General features: G+C 44.0%; 1 protein-coding gene across 1 annotated transcript in view; it reads left to right on the forward strand.

Moving 5' to 3' along the window:
• Positions 1-2,819: 2,819 nt before the first annotated feature.
• LOC106820827 overlaps positions 2,820-20,689 on the forward strand; it is a 24,330-nt gene continuing 6,460 nt past the window's right edge. The window contains exons 1-6 of the mRNA XM_014825398.1: positions 2,820-2,965; positions 17,751-17,870; positions 18,197-18,319; positions 18,695-18,772; positions 19,338-19,442; positions 19,630-20,226. Of these exons, the coding sequence (XP_014680884.1) occupies positions 2,905-2,965; positions 17,751-17,870; positions 18,197-18,319; positions 18,695-18,772; positions 19,338-19,442; positions 19,630-20,226 (1,084 nt within the window). The 5' untranslated portion in view covers positions 2,820-2,904. The remainder of the gene's footprint in view (positions 2,966-17,750; positions 17,871-18,196; positions 18,320-18,694; positions 18,773-19,337; positions 19,443-19,629; positions 20,227-20,689) is intronic.

Consider the following 20,689-nt stretch of genomic DNA (forward strand, 5'->3'; position numbering starts at 1 on the left):
TATGGTGATGAAATCCCTCGCTCAGACACCACAGATGCACGCACACACGCACGTACAGAGACGGACACACGCACGCGTATTATAGGTGAATATACACGTATATATTACATTTACAGTCGCGGAAAAAGGTGGCATAAAAATAATAAGCAATCTAGTGGTAATTGTTGTAATATTATTCGTTCAATACATGTACAATGTTATTCGTTACAATTCGTTGTAATGTTATTTTTTCGATATTATTCGTTCTTTCTTATTCGTTCATTTAGACACGTTTTTTTTGCATGACCAGCGTATGCCAAAAGAAACTTCGTTGAGCAAGTTTTGTTAGGTAAACATTTAAACTAGGAAGTGCTGCAGCAGTATGTAAATGAATTGCGCCATGTAGGTATAACGCATATCCGAGTACTTCCCACGTTCGCATCGCAAACTACACACATGTACACAGCGCGAGCTAAATGTGACAATATTGCAGGAAAAATAACAACGGCGCAGTAACTGATGGAGCATCCGTACCAACTTAGACCTGACATCAACAGCCACCCATCGACGCGCCGAGTACAATGAAAGCACGTTGACGCTCATTGCGGCGGGCCCGCCGATTCTCGTCTGCTGGATTGGCTGGGACAATTAGTTAATTTGTCCTCAGATGCAGCCGCGAGTCGCGCACCATTTCGGTACACTCGTGTTCCCACGGCTGGACTATTGTTGTTGCTTGCTCTATTATTAATCAAGCTCGGGCAACACCTGCTTTGCAGGATTTCTCAAATCAAGTACAAAACACAAACAATAGGGCGTCTTTTTCTCGCGTAATCCCTTACGCGAGAAAAAGACGCCCTATTATTTGTGTTTTGTACTTGATTTGAGAAATCCTGCAAAGCAGGTGTTGACCGAGCTTGAGGGAACAGTGTGAGAGATGTTAACCAATATTGTCAAAATCGATTAGACGGGAGAAATACCATATGAGTTTAGTACGGAGTAGCAGGATTAATGCAACGTACATCACCTAATTCCATTTGTGATTCCATATGTGCGAAACAGAGAGGATAAGTTATAGTATTAGTTTATTTTACATATGTTGTGTCTCTAATCATATCCACATATCCACGATTTCATTTACCTTCCAAAATACATGATGATGTCTAGTAATAACGCTCTTTATTAAAAAGAGGACAAACATTTCAAAATCCGGACCGTGATCCAATCAATGTATTTAATTCGGAAGTGTTACCAGTGCGAATGCGCACGTCTATGAAAGCAAGTTGCCTCAAATGCCCGTAGGGCCGGCCCATGGACCGCACCCAATATTTCCTGCGCTACGTGCTCGAATTGGCGCTACGCGATCACAACATTTTGCCCCCCCAACATTTTTTCTTGCCTTCAGCTTGCCCCCCCCCCCCACTTTGACAATCCTGGTGCCGCCACTCGTCGGCGGTAGTCCTCTGTTAGAGACGACACGTCGCAGTTTTGTCTCCAATATGTCTTTGTGTCACCAGCGTAATCAACACAGTCAGCGATACCGCTCGCTGTAGTCTCTTCATTCAGGTAACTTCATTCAACTCAACATACCTAAACACGAGATCGCGCTCCCGTTATAATTAATGGAATTTTTTTTTCTAAATTTGTAATAAATATTTTTTTTAATGAATTTATTGAATAATTAAAAGTAATTCATTATGCATTTATTTTTTTAGCGCGCGTGTTATACATGTTATGTTCAAGTACTTGTCTATGTTTACTATATGGGATATAATACTCGGACATACTCCATCAGTGGTATATCTTACCATAAGAATTACCTCTTGTGGTTTTATCAAGAGCATATCAGTTTTATCAAGAGCGTATCAAGAGTGTGTACTTAATACGCGCTTGGTTTTATCTATCTATGTCAGGAGTGAATAAAAACAAGCTAGTTTTTATCAGTAATGCTTAGAGTTTTACTGTTATTCTTATTTTTCATTTTTATTTCGTTTTTACTCACTCCCGATCTATATACTAACAGATGTTTTCCCGAGTCAGTTACATAAAGCATGCGTTTTTTCCTCAAACGATCCTGGCGTTTTCCCACAAACAGCATAAGACGTCAGTATTATTTTGGTACATAGTTGAATGAACTGACCAAACACCGAGTTGCTTGTAGTATTGCGGTTATGATAGAGCTATGTTAATATCATGTTATCAGAAGTGCATCATGTCAGGCTGTTATGATGCACTCCCAATATTATGTATTAATAGTGTAGCCTTAGTGACAGTTGGCCATTTTGACGCACGGTCTGCTATTTGGCGGGGGATTCTGTTGCTCTAAATGGTGCTCAGCGATTGCACTGCACACGCGCAAGTCTACCCCCTATCGATCAACCGGATGAAAATCGTTACCCAGTGCCGTTACTATAAACAGACTTTATACAGCGATGCAGGTAGGGAGTTCCGACAGGGTAGCGACTGGAGCCGCAGCTGAACAGCCTGAGATCACCAGACGTTCCGCACTTTTCGCGTCTTCTGCAGCACGGACTGTATCAGACTGATTACTAGATGAACACGTCGCTTACATTCGCTCGTTGATTTCACGTACGTGAAAGCGCTATCTCGTAAGGAAGCCTCTGCAGATCTCGTGCGCATGACGTCACTCCGGCGCTGTTTTGCCGCTGCAACGATTTTCGCCTGCGCCAATTCGGCGGACAGGTAACAAGAACGCATGCAGCGCGTCGGTGAGGCGTACACTCGTCAGACTCACGTTGCTAGAGATATATAGCGTGTGTAAAGACGAGAGACGGAGAGATAGAGAGAGAGAAAGAGAGAGAGAGAGAGAGATAGAGAGAGAGAAAGAGAGAGAGAGAGAGAGACGAAGGAAGTTTTGGTCTCGGTGAGAGATGAGTATAGGCAGAAGGAGGTGATCCGGGAGCAGCAATGCACGTGTTAATGCGATGCTTCGCATTCGTCCTCGTCACCGTCGGCCACGTTGTAACAGGTAAGGCGAACCTCTAAACAAATAGCGATTTTTGTTTCATTTCAGGTTATTGTTGGCGATCACCAAAGTGCAATGACAACAATGATATATCATGTCTCTTACAGGAGTTAATTTGTTGATTTTTAATCATTATTTATACTCACTCTTCTACTTTCATGCTATTAATCATTAGTTGCAATCTTATTCATGATTTTCCTTTCTTCATGGCTTTATGTATATGTAAAATATTATACATCCATGCAAAAAATCGCTCCCCAACACACACAATGACACGTATGGACATACGCACCAACGCACGCACACGGATCTTACGTACAGCTAGAGGTGCATGCGTAGGTTGGCCGTATGTATAAGATAGCTAACTCCCACGAGGATGAATCGGAATCAAACTTCGCTGATATCGGTGTCTACATTATTAATGACTCGACGACGCTAGCGTACGCCCCCTGTTTCTTCAATCAATTACGTCTCACGTTGATTATGAATTAAACTACACAAGCAAGCAATTGTTGGTCATTAGTGGCCTTAGAGAGAGAAAAGAGAGAGAGAGGGTTACACAGCGGCAAACAAGTATTGTATTCAGCAAACGGTGGCGACAGGATGGCGCCGAGGATGGGTGACGCGACGCGCCACACCTACGAGCCAAGGTCCGGCCGCTAATGACGAAAAACAGGTCGGATACAAATGTCGCCGGGCTGTTTTCGGAAACGTATAAATAGGCACGGAGGACGAAAGATCATACAAAGTTATTACCCAGAGGAAGAGACGAGAGACGATCTAGTGGAGAAAGTCAGTCTTCAAGAATAATTTCTGCGACCACATCGTCTTTACTCTTACTACAATTGCTATCCATTGTCGTCTATTTGCTACAATCTGCTACCTTTTGCTAACTCGACGCTGCTACGATTCCGGAGCGGAGATCAACAACTTTACAACTCTACGATTCTACGATGCCGGAGCGGAGAAAACAACAACCTTTTCCAGTACAATACAAGCATGATCATATCGGCGATTCGCCGTAATATGTAGAGTGTCAATGTCTCCTTAATTGGTAAACGAACCAGCGTACATTTGAGAAAACATGAAGCAAAAACAACAGTTTTGGTTTCTTTAGTCTTTCAGGTTAAGGTGCATCATATGCTTCCTATATTTTGCCGATCCATCGGATGTTAAAAAACAGTTGCCACTCTCGCATATTGCATATAGCGAACATTTTTGGTGTACATAATAATTAAATTGCCCAGAGGTTTTGCTTAGTCTCATACAAAATCTCATGGGCAAATAGTTTGAAGATATTTTGTGTGTTAGTAATTACTCGTATCGCAAACAAATATATATTTATTTTCTACGAATATTCTTTTCGTGAAAAGGTGACATGGTCGGCATACGTCATAACAATTCACATCAAAGTATTTGTTTAACATGCTGATATTATGAATATTTACGGACCCCATGAAAACGCACGTATATAGAACGTACGTATATAGAGGACTGAGGCATAACGTTGCGCTTTTATACTTGATTAATAAAAATCACACGCACAGCGCCTTGCGCCAACGCACATAAGCGCACACACGAGTGCACGCACGCACGCGCAAACACAAACAAACAAACACGCACCGCCAATACACAGACGGGCAAACACACCCACACTTCCCCCATACAGATGCGCGCACACGCGCGCGTGCACACGCACGCACGCACGCACACACACACACACACACACACACACACACACACACACACACACACACACACACACGCACGCACGCACATACGCACACGTGCACACGTGCAGCCAGACATGATATCCCGAACACAGCGATAATAGCAACATAACGCAGACAGTAAAGCCCTCCAGACGAAACGATACAGCTGAGGCTTATAAGGTACCTCAAATAAGGTATTAGGCTCTTACAAAGTATACCACTTATAAGGTATTATAAGGTACCTCTGGGCTATACCTTACCCATAATAATGACTAATAATAGGCGCACTCGCCTGCATGCGTTTACCTGTGACTGACGCTCTAGCCGCACAGATTTTTGTTGCCATCAGATAGCTAATAAGATTGCTGGATAGTAGGTCTACATCTGGTTTATGCCACATTTCCATCATATTTTCACTTTCTGCGTAATTTGGCTGATGACTCGGTCGTTGCGTGATCGATGCAACAAGAGCGTAGCACGTGTACAAACAGCAGCCTTCCCGCGAGCTCTCAGGTGACACGCCATCAGCGTTTACTACTATAACATCTCACGGTGTACTAGCATCGTGCCATATGCGCCCGTCATGCTGTTTGCTGTGGTGATTCCTTACAACGTCATCGTTATTGGTGTCAGCGCCATTCCCAACATTGTGATCGGCTCCCTTTCATTTCTGTTGGCTAGTACACCTGTATGCGCCTCTCTTTGGTCTTGGTGATTGATTAGGTATCGGTTAGATTGGACGGTGTCTTAAATCATCGACACTTTATTTAAGAAAATCGTTTTTATGCACCATTACTACCACACCACACCATTTCAGTTCCCTATACCGATAACAACTCGTTCAATCATAATTAACTTAATCGAATAGCCATACAAATTATTTCCAAACTATTTTTGTTTTATACCCGACTGTATCCTCTATCTATTGAAGAATATTTTGTATTTTTCAGTCGTTATAGAGACATAAACCCCCCCTACCCCATCCTCTCTATGTCTGTCTCTCTTTTTCTCTCCCCTCGTTCCCCCTTTCCCGTTCTCTTTACATGAGCATATATATATATATCAGTAGTGGTGTAAATATAGGTTTTAATAGCAAATTTGTTGTTAATTTATGTGACCGACTGCGTAAAAGCTCGTAACGTAACGTTTTACGCGTAGATAATCGCACCGGACATGCTTCAGCGTGTGTTGTGTGTGATCAGAAGCTTTTCTACGCTAATTGTTTTGTGCTGGAACGCCATTACACGGACACGCTTCAGCTTCTGGTCGAACATCACGTGTATGAAGCGCACCAGGAACTTGTTGTTATGAAAGGAAATCGGTAATCGGAAAGTTTTACTGATTCATCATTACATCCGAACATAATAATAACGCACACAAACCAAGGCGCGAAAATCCATTTTGAAATGTGGAGGGGGGACACCAGCTAGCGAGTACGCGAAGGGGGGGGGGTCTTGAAATTAGACCCCCTCAGATGCGTTTTCTGCGCAGCAGGGAGGGATTCGGACCCTTGGACCCCCCTCCTGTACACGCCCCTGCACACACACACGCACGACACACACACACACACACACACACACACACACACACACACACACACACACACACACACACAACACACACACCACACATGCATTTGGTTTGTGATAAGATTACGAAAAGGGTGTCCACATGCAGTCATAAAATCAAGAAAACAAAAAGCAGAAAACCAATCATTTTGGTGTTGAAGCTGATCACAAAATAAATTGGTCCGTTATTATGTGGGTCCAGTCATATCATAATATGCGTGTATATATATCATCAATTTGCAATGAAATACATTATTAAAACCGATGCTCAGTTACTCAGTGTCCTCTTTGCGTGAATATAGCTCGTGTTCTCAGCTTAATCCTTGAATCAGTGTCTAATGTGAGTGATATTCTCCTAAACTTTTATAAACATACTTTCTTTGATGATTTCTGCATAAGAATTATTTAATATAAGAAAAAAAACAGTTGTAAAAAAGAAACGGTACTAAATTTTATCAAGACACATTTTTCTTAAGTTGTGATTGATCATTATTATGCTCTGAAATGCACTTGAATGAAATGAAAACTGGCAAAAAAAAAGAAAAAAAAGGGAAAGAAAGGGAAATCGTTGACGCACTATCACACACAATAAAAAGGTTCTCACTTCACAAACTATTCGGGGAGGACCAGACTATGGACATCTCCTGAAATGCCCCTTATTGCCAGAGCCCTGTAGCCCTGGGAGACCTTGAGGCTTTCAACCACCGTGCCAAGTTCCTGTGTGCTGCAGCTGGCTGGCCGAGTGTAGTGTAGTGACCGAGAAGAAGAAAGAAGAAGAAGACTTCACAAACACACACACACACACACACACACACAACACACACACACACACACACCACACACACACACACACACACCACTTACACACTTACACACAAAATCATGGTGATCCAAAATCGTGGGGGGGAGGGGACATTTGATATGATGTCCCCCCTCTGAAAATTTGTGAGGGGGGCATGTCCCCCCTGGATTTGCGCCCCTGACGCAGACACAACCATATATTGACTAGAAAATCGATTGACAAGAAAATCTTTCGTTTTCTTCTCATTTACAATGACCACCACGCAAGCAGAGTGCGTTATTGTGGGCTGCCGAAAGGTAGTGTCAAAAGTATCCAATGTTTACATCAAAATGCGCAATGTTGACGTTGACACTGACGTTGACGTTGTTTACATCAAAATGCGCAATGTTGCGAAATTAAAGTACGCAATGTTGACAATCAAAATGCGCAATGTTGCGAAATTAAAGTACGCAATGTTGACAAAGCCTGCGCAGTGAAAACAAACAGTTGCATCATGAAAGCTTTAACGCGAATCAAAATTTTCGATTTGAAATTTTATTTAAGTTACATGAATATCGCGCGACTGTAATATGAACGTACAAAATACAGGAATGACGTATGATAACAACATTTATTCAGATTTCCTTACTTAGCTTCTATTTGTTTTGCTGGATTAATGGGGACGCAATTTAATGAATTTATCTTAAACTAAGGTATTTATCTGGATGTGAGTTGTGTCTCACTCACATGCGCATAGATTGCAAACAGTGTGGCACACAAACACGAGCGCTGCGCACGCATGCACGGGCGCATACAAATACCCTACACCATACACCATTTTGATTAGCGAAGCATGTACAGGCTGCCTGATATATCGACCAAACGCGGAGAACGTGCTAGATACGTGACCATATATTATATAGCGTGGTGAGTAAATACACCAACCTGTTGGCACTAATTGTGAAAGTGACCATCATATCACAGGTGAGCCTATATGCACAGCGTACAAGCACACACCTCGACCCACACACATTTTTTTGTCTCTGCTATCCCTATTGCCCCTCTCACTTTCTTTTTTCCTCTCCCTCACACAGACACATTAACAGACATTCACGTACGTACGCATGCTCCCATGTATGCACCAACGCACACACGCGATCACACATATGCATGAACGCACACGCATGCGTGGTTATATTCCCTCTCCTTTTTGTCTTTCTTCTAGCCAATCGTTAGCGCTGGACTAGGTCTGTCGAAGTGGTTCAGCTTCTTTGTCTGTATTTGTTATTCTGCACAGCATGCTGGCAACGGCAAAAAAGACTTATTGGAGAGCCAATTTTCTCGAGGCCCAGTCGTGAATGTAAACAGCGAACAGTAGGGGGCGATAACCTTTCTTTACGGGAAGCCTTGGAATGACATATGCTGGTTTAGATCGTTGCCCCTAAACGACGACCTCTTGGAACTAGCTTTAGTAACTATAGCCCGCGTACGGTTGCCGCTGGGCTGTAGGACCAGCCATTAGGGATGCGCGGGACCAACTTAGTCACGTTTACTCGCGGCTATAAAACGCCTGTGGTAGGCAATTAATGCCTCTTATCCGAAGTGAATATGTCTTAAGTTATATCCGCTACTAAAATTGAACCTCTAACTATCGTTGAAATGGTCTACTTGCGGTATTTCTTGTGAACGAACATTCGATTTGCGAACTTCAAACGGCCATTTTTTGTGGCGCTGCAGCAGCGCCAGTGAGCGGGAACTAGTTCCCGCTGACTGGCTGGAGTAAGTTGGTACCGAGCATTTGTAATGGCTGATCCTATAGCCCAGCTGCAACCGTACGCGGGTTATAGTTACTAGAGCTATGTTGGAACCAGCCCGCAAGATTATTTATGAGCGATTCCATCAAGTCCTTATCAATAGTCTTACTGAAGTTGTAACCTTCATCTGAAGTTGTAATCTTCATCTGAAGTTGTAATCTTTATCTGAAGTTGTAATCTTCATCTGAAGTTGTAATCTTCATCTGAAGTTGTAATCTTTATCTGAAGTTGTAAGTTGACATCTGTTTGCTGTCTGCTGTTTAAGTCATCTGCTAGACCCCGGAGCGTGACTATTAGCTAGCTCTCACATGACTTCCTATTTCTCAAGCCTTGAGGACTAATTTGAGGTTTTGTTTCTGTCGACTTTCCTGAAGATTGGTGTAACGAATGCCTTCTTTCAATCTTCTGTAATCAGCCTTGCTCCATTGAATTTGGAAATAGGAATAAATTAAGGTTATGGTTGAGGCTATTGACTGTGCCATCTGTTTCAAGAAGGCTGTGCTTGGCTGTGCTTGGCTCAAGATTGACTGTGCCATCTCTTGATGAGATTTGGTTCTGACTAGTCTCTTTGTGAGGTTCTATGCACATAGGCACCCACCTCCGCCTTCGTTTTAGCAGTTGTTCTGCACCATCATAATATTGATTTGCATGTAATATTTACCAAGCATCGCGATGGCTTCCTAAATTATATACGACAAATATAAATTCCTAGTATGTGATGTTATCACACCTGCAGCGTGAAATAAAGCCGTACTGTACGTTGAACTTAACCCAACCCGGCTGTGTGACTAACGTCAATATACAGGTATGCTAACCCTAGCAATACCGTTTCTTGGAGCTACGTTGAACTATGCATTCATATAGACACGGATTTAGCGTAACCGTGGCAGAGATGATCAGCCTTGTCAAGTCTTTAATAATCTTCGGTGTTCATGAATTGGGAGTTATTTATAGATATTCCACTGGTTTTTAACAATATAACCTATAATTAGCAAAACAAGCAATATAACGGCAACGTAAAACAAGAAAGGATTAAGTGATTAATTTCGGTATGTGATCAACTGTAAGGCAAATCAAAGATGAATTAAACTAATTAAATTGTATCCGGTTCGCGTCGCGTTTCGGTTACTGCTGTCTCATTCAGAAAAACACATGTAAGTTAACACATGTTAAATCACCTATGACTGTCCTGGTGTTAATACGGCTGAATCATCTCCCGGCAAGACAGACAGACCCGACTCCTTGACTCTCGTGAAAAATTTGCCCTCATACACTACAGGATACGACAATAATTTAAAACTTTAAATAGTTTTATATTGTACGTTTAACATGCAAATTTAAGGGTTTATAAAAAGACCAATACTTTGTCCGAGAATGATGGAAATCGTAACTCGGATTTGACAAATAGAAATATATTCCGTTGGGCGCCTGCTAATGCACGTTCCAAGAATCTTCGTGTCTCATTGCGTTCGGCTATACCTCGGGAACGTCACCAGGGCAACCAAACTTACAGCCGCGAATTATTATCATAACATAAAATATGCAAAGTATATATATATATATAATTATAATTATATATATATATATGAATGTATATATATATATATATGCGTGTGCTGCACGATTACTCACTCAGAATTCATTGGTGGGCGAAATATGGTCACCAGACAATATGGCGGCCGCGCGTATGCGTATCCAGCCATATGACTCGACACTATTCATCACATAATAATATTATTGTGTTGTTTATTACTCACGGAAAGCCGACCGTTACAACTTGCTGTCGAGAAGTTTAGAAAAACTTACATAGAAAAGGCAAGGCTAATCGACCTAATAAAGCCAGCGGAGAGTTGAGTTCATTATTCATTTACTCGCAAAATTGCCCGGGTCAATTTGGCTTTCGATCGAGTTGAATATTGCCTAAGTGCAAAATACTGTTCATTAAAGATGAAATGACTCTAGGATCTGACAGATGCTCCCTTGGGGGGCAGCAATCTGTAATTATTGATTAGCGAGGTGTATAGAGATGTGTGAGGGAAGCAAACGCAGACCAGCAGCTTCTGTGTATCCTGTCCGGCGGACGACCGTATAGCTAGCTATACGGCACCCTATCGTTGTACACTATGCAGCGATAGATTAATATCATTATGTAATGCGAGGAAGCTCGCTTCGTTCTTATTAGCGCTTATCGCCTCACGAAAAGTAATGGGTTCATTATCTCGTACAATACCATCCACAGTCTATTCGCGCACTGACATTTCAACGTGAGAACACCACCAAGGCTTCGCAAGTAACCTGCGCTACATGTTGTCGTTCTCGATATGCGGCTGTATTATCGCACGTAGCATGAATAGCGCTGATAACACATGCCGAGCCTTTAACGGTAATTAATTCGCCGCTTAGCTGCAGTAATTTGCGGCCGAAAAGTATCGACTAACATATAGAAACTAACTAGCCGCCGTTAAAGAGCCTCGTCTGACGGTGAGCGTCGATAATGCTTGATCGTACTAACCCAGCAGAAATCATTAATATGTTTACCGTAGCAGCGCGTGTATACGCCGCACGTATATATACCTCAGTATAGCCGACAGAAGTAGGGACGCCATCGATCGCTGTCGAGCACGTGACTAACAACACGGATACACCTGCCGCGCGATTGTGTGCGCAGCCCACGTAACGTGTGTCGGCCCGACGTCCCTAGCGGCACTGGGGAGAAACGCTATGGCGTTTAGACGTCTATGCGAGAGAAAAGTTGACGTTGTTCGTGAACTGCTGTTGAATCTGTCACACGTTGGTAGAGTCCGTGCACCGGCGATATAGCGCTGGTCCGGTCATGTGCATCGGCTTTCGTCGCTTTGATCGTTGAAGGTTACCCGAAATTCGTTCTCTATGCGTTTATAAGGACCAACAAAGCAACAGAGTTTTGAGAGTGTGTGTTGCCGATTCCTGCATGCATGTCAACGAACTAGCGATTCCGTGCTGCCGCCGAGTCAGTGCAAGCCAACAATATCTATCCGCTGCATTCTTTATCTATAGAGTTTACGTGCCAATAAACGCGGTGCGATTCCTTCTTTGTTCCAATAATAGTTCCTCCTTATAATCAAGAATAACAGTAATATGGAAGTGCCTTGTTTTATTAGGAATCACATAATATATATATATGTATATATATATATATATAGTATATTCTCATACAAATAATATATCAATGAATTCTGATTTAGCAGACCCAATTCTCGTTCAAAACCACCGAGCAATCCCAAGGCCGTGGCGTAGGTCGCGCATGACCGCAGTTTCCTTGTCGACAGATACTGTGGCTTATACCCACGCGTTCGCCAAACATTATCTGGTATGATCACCCACAATCATGTCATGACCACCAATACCTCAACATGTCGAATCGGCTACCGCACCACTATCACAAGGATTACTCCCTTCACAGGCTCCTCCACCTACCACACCAGGCTCGTTTGCGCAGAAAATTGCCTTGTGATCTACCCTAAAAAAAACGAAAAAACAAGACTTAGTGTATGGGTCTCATTCGCCAGAACCCACAAACCGGGACACGTTACAACAATAGCACCGCATCCAGATATCTAATTTTATACAACCAATAATTCCAAGGGATACCCCCCCCAAGACACTACTCATCAATCCCCCATCGAGAGAGCTGGAGATAGGTCACGCCGACATTCTTTACCATACTGCATCGAGTATACGGGAACAACCACTCACAAACCTCTATATACAGATAGAACAATTCACTTTAAAATTGTTAATCGCACGGGCTGCCTTTCATAAAGTTAATATAATGTTTAATTTTTCGTGAGTTGCAGTGGTGGCGCACAAAAACACAGCACCTGCTAGCCTGCTATATCGCGAAGAAATGCCCGACAGAAAGCCGTGAAATGCACCAGATCGATAGGTGTGGCTGTTATTGATGAATTTCCAAGTTTTCTTCTTGCTGTAACATTTCAGTATGATTATTATATTATATAATTCGGGACACGGCCAGAATTTTAATTACCGACAATCGCAACATGGGCTTCCGTTAATAGCCACTGTCAATATATACGTTATATAACACTTATCCCAATTTAGGATTCCACATGAAATCCTCCCCCGCGACCCACAAACTTGCCCAGAGTTAATCCGCACACTAGGAGGTTGACAAAACACACACATTCGCCTCCACCATCAGAGTCATTGGGCTAATCAATCAAGTGGCAATCCATCAATTAAACACCTTCCCAAAAGCAGCAGCAGGCGATAGAGCGAGAGCGCCAAGCCACAGGACAACCGCGTAGCCAGGGGGGGAGGGGGTGGGGGCGGTCCGCCCCCCCAAAACGGCTCAAATATTGGCCGCAAAAATGGCTTAACATATACAATCACCACAATTATATACCACTATCGAGGAGACCGGGCGGGCATGCCCCAACCCCTAGCACTGGCAGTAGCTACGGCACTGTGGCCAAAAACGTACGGTTGTCAAATTTTGCCATGTGCGTCGCATTGTTAGTATGCATGTATAAATGTAATTAAACGGTGTGTGTGTGTGTGTGTGTGTGTGTGCTGGTGTGTGTGTGTGTGTGTGTGTGTGTGTGTTTTGTGTGTGTGTGTGTGTGGTGTGTGTTGTGTGATGTGTGTGTTAACACACAAGTGTGTGTGTCGTTAGTGTGTGCTGTGTATGCGTGTGCATGTGTGGTGTGTATATGTGCGTGTGTGTGTGTCGTGTGCTGTGTGTGTGGTGTGTGTGTGTGTGGTGTGTGTGTGTGCAGCGGAGAGCATCACAACGAAGAGACCGCGGAGAGAGAAGAGAGAGGGAGACCCACTATCGGCAAGGAAGGAGGAGCGGTCCAAAGGAGAGGAGACAACCCCCCCTATTTTTTCACCAAACAAAACCACAAGGAAAAAAAACTCATAGCACAAACACACGCACCGCGCGCGCAACGGCAACGCACGCACGCACACAAACACACCACAACAGACCAACACAGCTACACACACACACACACGCGCGCGCGCGCATGCCACGGCACGCACGCACGGCCGCGCCGCACGCAACCCCACACACACCGTGCGGACCGCCAACACCAGCCCACTACCCCCACCACATTTTACTAGACACTATATGTTCCTAACTCGCTTGTATTAGCCGCCTACAGTTTAATTCCTAGCATATACAACATTTCGCTCTATATTAATATGTATAATTCGTTATAAAAATACTTAGAAAATGGGCAAATGAGGGGTCCGCAGCGTGTCCGGGGACCGGATCTGATAAATTTTTGCTTCTAGACACCACCATTACCTGGCTCGCATGCTGCTCAGGAAATGCACGGACAATTTTAAAAAAAATCTTGGGGAGGTCCGCCGCCAAACGCCCCCAAAGTGCCTTCGCAAGCTTTTTTAAAACACCCAGAAAAACGTAAGCAAAAAAAAGTGCGCGCGTTTATTTTTCCCTGGACAACCCGCTTTTCAAAAATTTGCCTGCGATCCGCGCCTCTAGTGTTGTGTGTGTGTGTGTATGTTATGTTCCGTGCGTGCGCTGATCGCGCGCGTTGTGTGTAAATTTTTTGTGGCTTACGCTCTGGGTGCTAGTATGCTGATGGCTATCGCCGATCAGTCGCCCGCCCCCCACTCCTCGTACGGATTTACGCAGCCCCTGATTCCACACTTCCACGTGGCTCATGCATTGCCGCCACCACCCCCAAAATAAAATCCCTGGCATACGCGCCCTGGCGAGAGGTGTGTGTGTGCGTGTGTGTGCGTGTGTGTGTGCGCTGTGTGTTATGTGTGGCGCTGCGTGTGGTGTATGCCGTGCGTGGGTGTCGCGTGCCGTGCGTGTGTCTGTGTGTATATGTGTGTGTGTGCGTGTGTGTGTGTGTGTGTGTGTGTGTGTGTGTGTGTGGTGTGTGTGTGTGTGTGTGTGTGTGTGTGTTGCTGTCTGTGTGTGTGAGGGTGTTGTGTGGTGTGTGTGCTGTTGTGTGTGTGTGTGGTGTGTGTGTGTGTGCGTGCGTGGCGTTGCGTGTGTGTGCATGGCAGAGAAAAGAGAAGGGAGAAAACCAAGAGGGAGAGGGAAAGTGTAAGGCAGATGAGAAGCTAATTTTTTAAATTACAGTAATAGGTGGAGAGACGAACGGAGAAGCTATTGTTGGTGCCGTTATTCCAATATCGTTCCGCATATTATTGCTGTGACCAGTATTTTTTTTTGTGGCATGCATAACCGAATCAGGGAACTGATAAAAGTATATCCGATTATTGTCGATTCTGATACATTTCCGTCGCAGTTTGCTTGCTGCAGGCGAACTGGGGAGGTTACGCAGTCTTCCAAACGAATCCTACGCACCCTCTTATTCCCTTTATCGTGTCTCACATCCCACGCGCAGTCATAATCCTTCCTAGTAATCGCAATGCATCGCACAATGCGAATCAAAATTATCCGACTCCGCAATATTGTAACGTAAATGTTTAAAATTTTATTATTTTCTTGCTCTGCAAAATGCCGATGCGCAATCTGTGGTGGGCAGGTCGTGCGGTAAAGGTAAGCTTCGTGCAAACGGGTGCTGTTATAGTAATAGGCGAGCTGTCCATGGCAAATCTGCCGCACCCTGTAAAATCCACCTGCGGCACGACAGCTACGTAGGCACGACACAGCCGGCAGACGCAGACAACTGGGGGGTTGCCTTAAACGCACATGGATTTTAGGAGAGAGAGAGAGACAGAGATAGAGCGAGAGAGAGAGAGATGAGAGACGAGAGAGATAGGAGAGAGATGGAGAAGAGAGAGAGGAGAGAAGAGAGAGAGAGACGAGAAGAGAGAGGAAAGAAAGAGAGGAGAGAGAGAAGAGAGCAGAGAGAGAGAGAGAGAAAGGAGAGAGAGGAGAGAGAGAAGAGAGAAAGAGAGAGAGAAGAGAGAGAAGAGAGAGAGAAAGAGAGAGAGAGAGAAGAGGTAGAGAGAAAGAGAGAGAGAGAGGATAGAGAGATGAGAGACGTAAAGAGAGAGACGAGAGAGAGAAAGAGAGAGAGAGCGAGGAGGAGAGGAGAGCAGAGGAGAGAGAGAGAACGAGAGAGAGGACCAAGAGAAGAGCACGAGAGCGAGGAGAGAGAGAGACAGAGAGAGAGAGAGAGAGAGAGAGAGAGAGAGAGAGAGAGAGAGAGAGAGAGAGAGCGCGTTACTTTCTCCACTAAATCCATGAGCAGCACGGAAATCAGCACGATCGTGAAGATGGCACTGTACTCGGCATCATCACACGAGAGTCATTTAGGTCTAGCATATTTCAAATATCACTGCATTCCATGAACAGCTCGCCCTCTGCTCATCATGCTATGCCATATTGTCATGCTTGAGTATGCGTAGATGGCGGCCACACTTTAGTAGGATGACAACGGCACCTTATTAATTTGGTACTGCATTCGTTTACTTTATATATGTTTGTTATACAATAATTAATTTATTTCTACATCGTGTAATTCATTATCATAAGCCATCCATATATCGCAATTTCATTTTAGTGTTGCACCAATGTAATAATATCCTGATGATTGATAGGGAGATGCGTTCCTGTTAGTTTCTGTCTCTTTGTGTGTTCACATATCATTTGAATGCAATTTACGGTTTTGTAAAATAATTTTATTCAACATTTCTTCTCTTTGCTGAAAACGTATCACGTAAACACATCACATCTCATCGACGTTGCATGCGCGAATGTTATTGAACGTGATCTTAACCCTACGGCGTTTATACAGCAATCACAGACACAGGGACCTCAGCTCAGCGCCGAATGCCGTCTTCATCCACTGAGCGCCAGGTAGTGCCAGGTATAGTCCAACGGCACCTTGGAATTTACCTTGCAAAGAGTTAGCAAGATTGGTTAGACGTTCGTCGTAGAAAGCTACATGCATGATCTAGCGAAAGTTGTGCTAGCGATAGTGAGAAGCCACTCTAACATTAGTGAATGCAATGGAATGCAGTCGTTATAACTAATCGTTAATAAGCTGTTTTGTGCGAGTAAATGACGGGGGTATAATTAGTGCTGTTATTGATTTTGCTTTTGTTGCTACATCGCGAGAAGATTACCATAGAAATAATTATACATGGCCAGAATTAACTATTAACACGCTGCTATCTGCAATGTGATTACTATACTAACTTATTCATGCAATTCGAGGTATTAACTTAACAATATGTGGTGTCCTATTTGCATGGACCATGCCTAGTATCAGCAAAGACAATGTTCACGCTTACTACTAGCAATTTATAAATGTTTACGACATATGTTTACGCTAATGTCGCACAATGTCACTGGTGCCATATAGTCAATATTACGCACTACCTGTAATGGCTGTTATGTCATTCCGATTAAACTAGTATAGATTTATCCTCTAACAATATACCATAACCTTTCCAGAACACTTTTACTTTTGTCAGAAATGTGTGTAAATATTTAATGTGGGTATCTAGTAATTGTACCCGTCCTTCTGCATGACAGCAACTGATGTTGCATCGCTCACGATGTCACAATATAGGCCTATTCGCTGCATACATTGTATAAGCATGCTACAATAAATATTTAATACTCGTCTATGAGCATACAAAGTCTCCTTCTGTGAAAACAATCTTTAGTATTCTCATACTTTGTCTATCAGTCGTATTGTTTCACATGATATCTAATACAAGAAATGTCTTGTAGTGAAGATTTTCTATTACGATTGCAGTAAACTTTTGGTTTTGTAATTTATCAAGAATTCCAGCAATTGTGAGCAAGACTGACATTCGCGGCTGGATAGAGGTGGAACGTCTCCGTACTACAGCAATCGCGAACGCCCGTTTAGACACGTTGTTGTCTGCTGCGCCTGCGTCACGCGTCCACCGACCCGCTAACAGTTCCCAACGCCTTGTTGCTATTTACAGAGGCAGTCGCTACGGAATGTCCAGCCGGCTACTTCCAATGTCTAACGGTGGATCAGGAGTGCATACCCGAGAAATGGTGGAGGGACGGCCAGTGGGACTGTTCCGACGGGAGTGACGAGGGTCAGTCGCGTTTACCTTCAAACATACCGAGAGAGCGCGTGTTTGGATACTAAACCTTAGCGCATTGTTCTTCCCCCTTCTATAAAATAGTAGTCGTAAATCGATTGTATGTGGCGTAGGCCCTATCGTAATTTCACCACAGCTTAAGCAGAAGGTGGTTCGGGGGTCAATATACCACTGCCACCAGCATTACGGCCTCGTACTGAACTACGGCGTAGGAACTCAACGAGATGGTGTATGATTTGGTATATAAAACCAAATAAAATATTTATGGGGATGAAAATCGATGGGTATACCCTCCACGTGTGTTAACCCCTTGATTACAGGTTGTCCGCGGTGGTGGTTCGAGTGCAACGATGGTCAGTGTGTCTACGAGCCGGAGAACCCCAGCGCGCGACCTAGCATCTACATGAACTGCGTGAGAGAATGCGATGACTACAGCGATGAAGGTTATTGCATGCACGTGCATATTATATTATATTATTATATGTATATATATATATATATATATATATATATATATATATATATATATAGTGCTTCGTAATATTGCGGCCATCTTGTCGCATTCGTTGGATAATGATCGTAATTTATATATTCGCTATATTAATAGCTATATTATTCGCCAATGCTACAGTATATTAGCTAGCACGATACGCTGAAACCACGGTTAAATTCAATGCACGCAAGTACGTGCATGAGTGTCTGTGTGTGTGTGTGTGTGTCTATGTGTAAGTGTGCGTGCGTGCGAGTTTATGTGCGCGTGCGTACGTACGTACGCGCACGTGCGTACAGCTTGGATTCCAGAGCAAATATAATTTCAGGCGGTAAGGAGGCATTTGAAGAGAGCTGCAGGCATCGAATGCCAACGGGAGACTCAAGGAGAACTGTTACTACAGCAGGTGCATGATTACGTAGCGTCCACGCGCTTACTTACCGCATAAATACTTCAACATGTTCTGTAGATATAACTACGATTATATTCCTTACATAAATTTCAAATCCATTTTGTATCATCACTAGTGGACACGCGAGAGCTTCTCATATATCGAATAGTGATATCCATGGCACATGCATATTCAACGTGCACGTATGAAACATGCTCAAATATAATATACATGCTTTTGGACGCATTCGCCATAGAGAGGAACTGTGTACAGCGCGTATGCGCAGAGACAGACATCAATACTCGTTGAAGTTATGCGAGAAGCCCGTATGTCCGCAGGCGACAGAACAACAAGCTCGCAACGATATAGGCTGAACGAAACACGCATGTCGACCATGCTAGACACCATGCTAGACACAGCTGTCTGCAGAAAGAAATTAGATATAACAGTAATGAAAATGCTGTACAGAATAGCGCTAACATATAAGATGATAAAGGGCACGATGGCAACGTGGAAATAAATTGTGTTCGCGATGCACGTTGCAAGTATTGGTGACGCTGATGGCTCCTGTTTCTTGTAGCTCATATCTGTTCAGAGACGGAGTTCATATGTCGCAATGGAAAATGCATAGACAGGTCCTTCTACCACGATGGTATAGATGACTGCGATGACCGATATGACGAACGTAAGTGTAATGCACGGCGCCTTGCTTCTAGATCTCACTTGGATTTTAATCTCTCGATCACGCTGCGATTCGTATGAGAGAAGCTCATCATGGTCTGTCTGACGTCACTCGTATCCTGATTATCTCAAAGCGCCGCTGCAGATATTAGATTTTATACGTAATTCTGGCATATGCGTCACTTTTATAGAGTGTTCGAGATGGGAGTACAGGTGTCCAAGCGGACACTGCATCAACGCAACAGTCTACTTGTCGGTGGGATGCACGGAAGACAAGCAAGGGAACACAGACACGGGTGAAGGCTCATCTGCGGGTACCAGGCCATTCTTAAACACAAATACTCTAGCATATGCGGCCACAACAGAAAAGGGTAGTGGCGGCAACGTAAGGCCTGACAATTCACGCACCGACTCACCAGGAAGTGCCAACGCCAGTCAATCGAACAAAGGAGACACAGGGCGTCAGGGCGGAGACGCTGCTACCAAACCCCGTAGTGGTAACGGCAATGAAGATGAATCACCAGGAAGCAGAGGATCTAGCCAACCTGGCAGCGCTACACTCAGTAGTAAGCCAGATGCCAGTGATGGTAATAGGGATGGCCAACAGCACAGCGACAGTAATGCAGACCGTACTGGCAATGATGGTACTGACAGAAGTGACACAACTAAAGAAGGAAACTCTACTGTTACTCGGGCTGGTGACAATGGGACTAGCCGACCAGACAGAACTGGCACGGGTTCCAGAAATGGTGGCAGTGGAGCTACAGATCAGTCCCCGGGCAGCGGTGGTAATAATATTAGCACTAGACAGCCAGGTAGCAATACTACTAGCCGGTCAGACAACAGCAGTTTCCCTAGACAGCCAGGTGGTAGCGAGATTGACGCCTCAGGTAAGGGGGATATTGATAACCCAGACGATCGTAGAACCGACAAAACAGGTAACAATATTTCTAGTCAGCCAGATGCCAGTGATAATGGCCAAGCAGGGACCGATGACACAAGCACTAAGCAGTCAGGCGATGCTGGCGGTGGTGAGTCAGGTCATGGCGAGGGTGATAAAGGTAAATTAGCCAACAACGGTACAAGTACAGAACAGCCACTAAGCAGTGCGGAGGGTAAATTCATCAATAATGGTGATGCTGATAATCAAGGCAGTGGTAACACTAACGATGGTGATAGTAATAATCAAGGCAGTGGTAACACTAACGAGGGTGATAGTAATAATCAAGGCAGTGGTAACACTAACGATGG

This window comes from Priapulus caudatus, unplaced genomic scaffold (genome assembly GCF_000485595.1).
Source record: "Priapulus caudatus unplaced genomic scaffold, Priapulus_caudatus-5.0.1 Scaffold49, whole genome shotgun sequence".
NCBI lineage: Eukaryota > Metazoa > Priapulida > Priapulimorpha > Priapulimorphida > Priapulidae > Priapulus > Priapulus caudatus.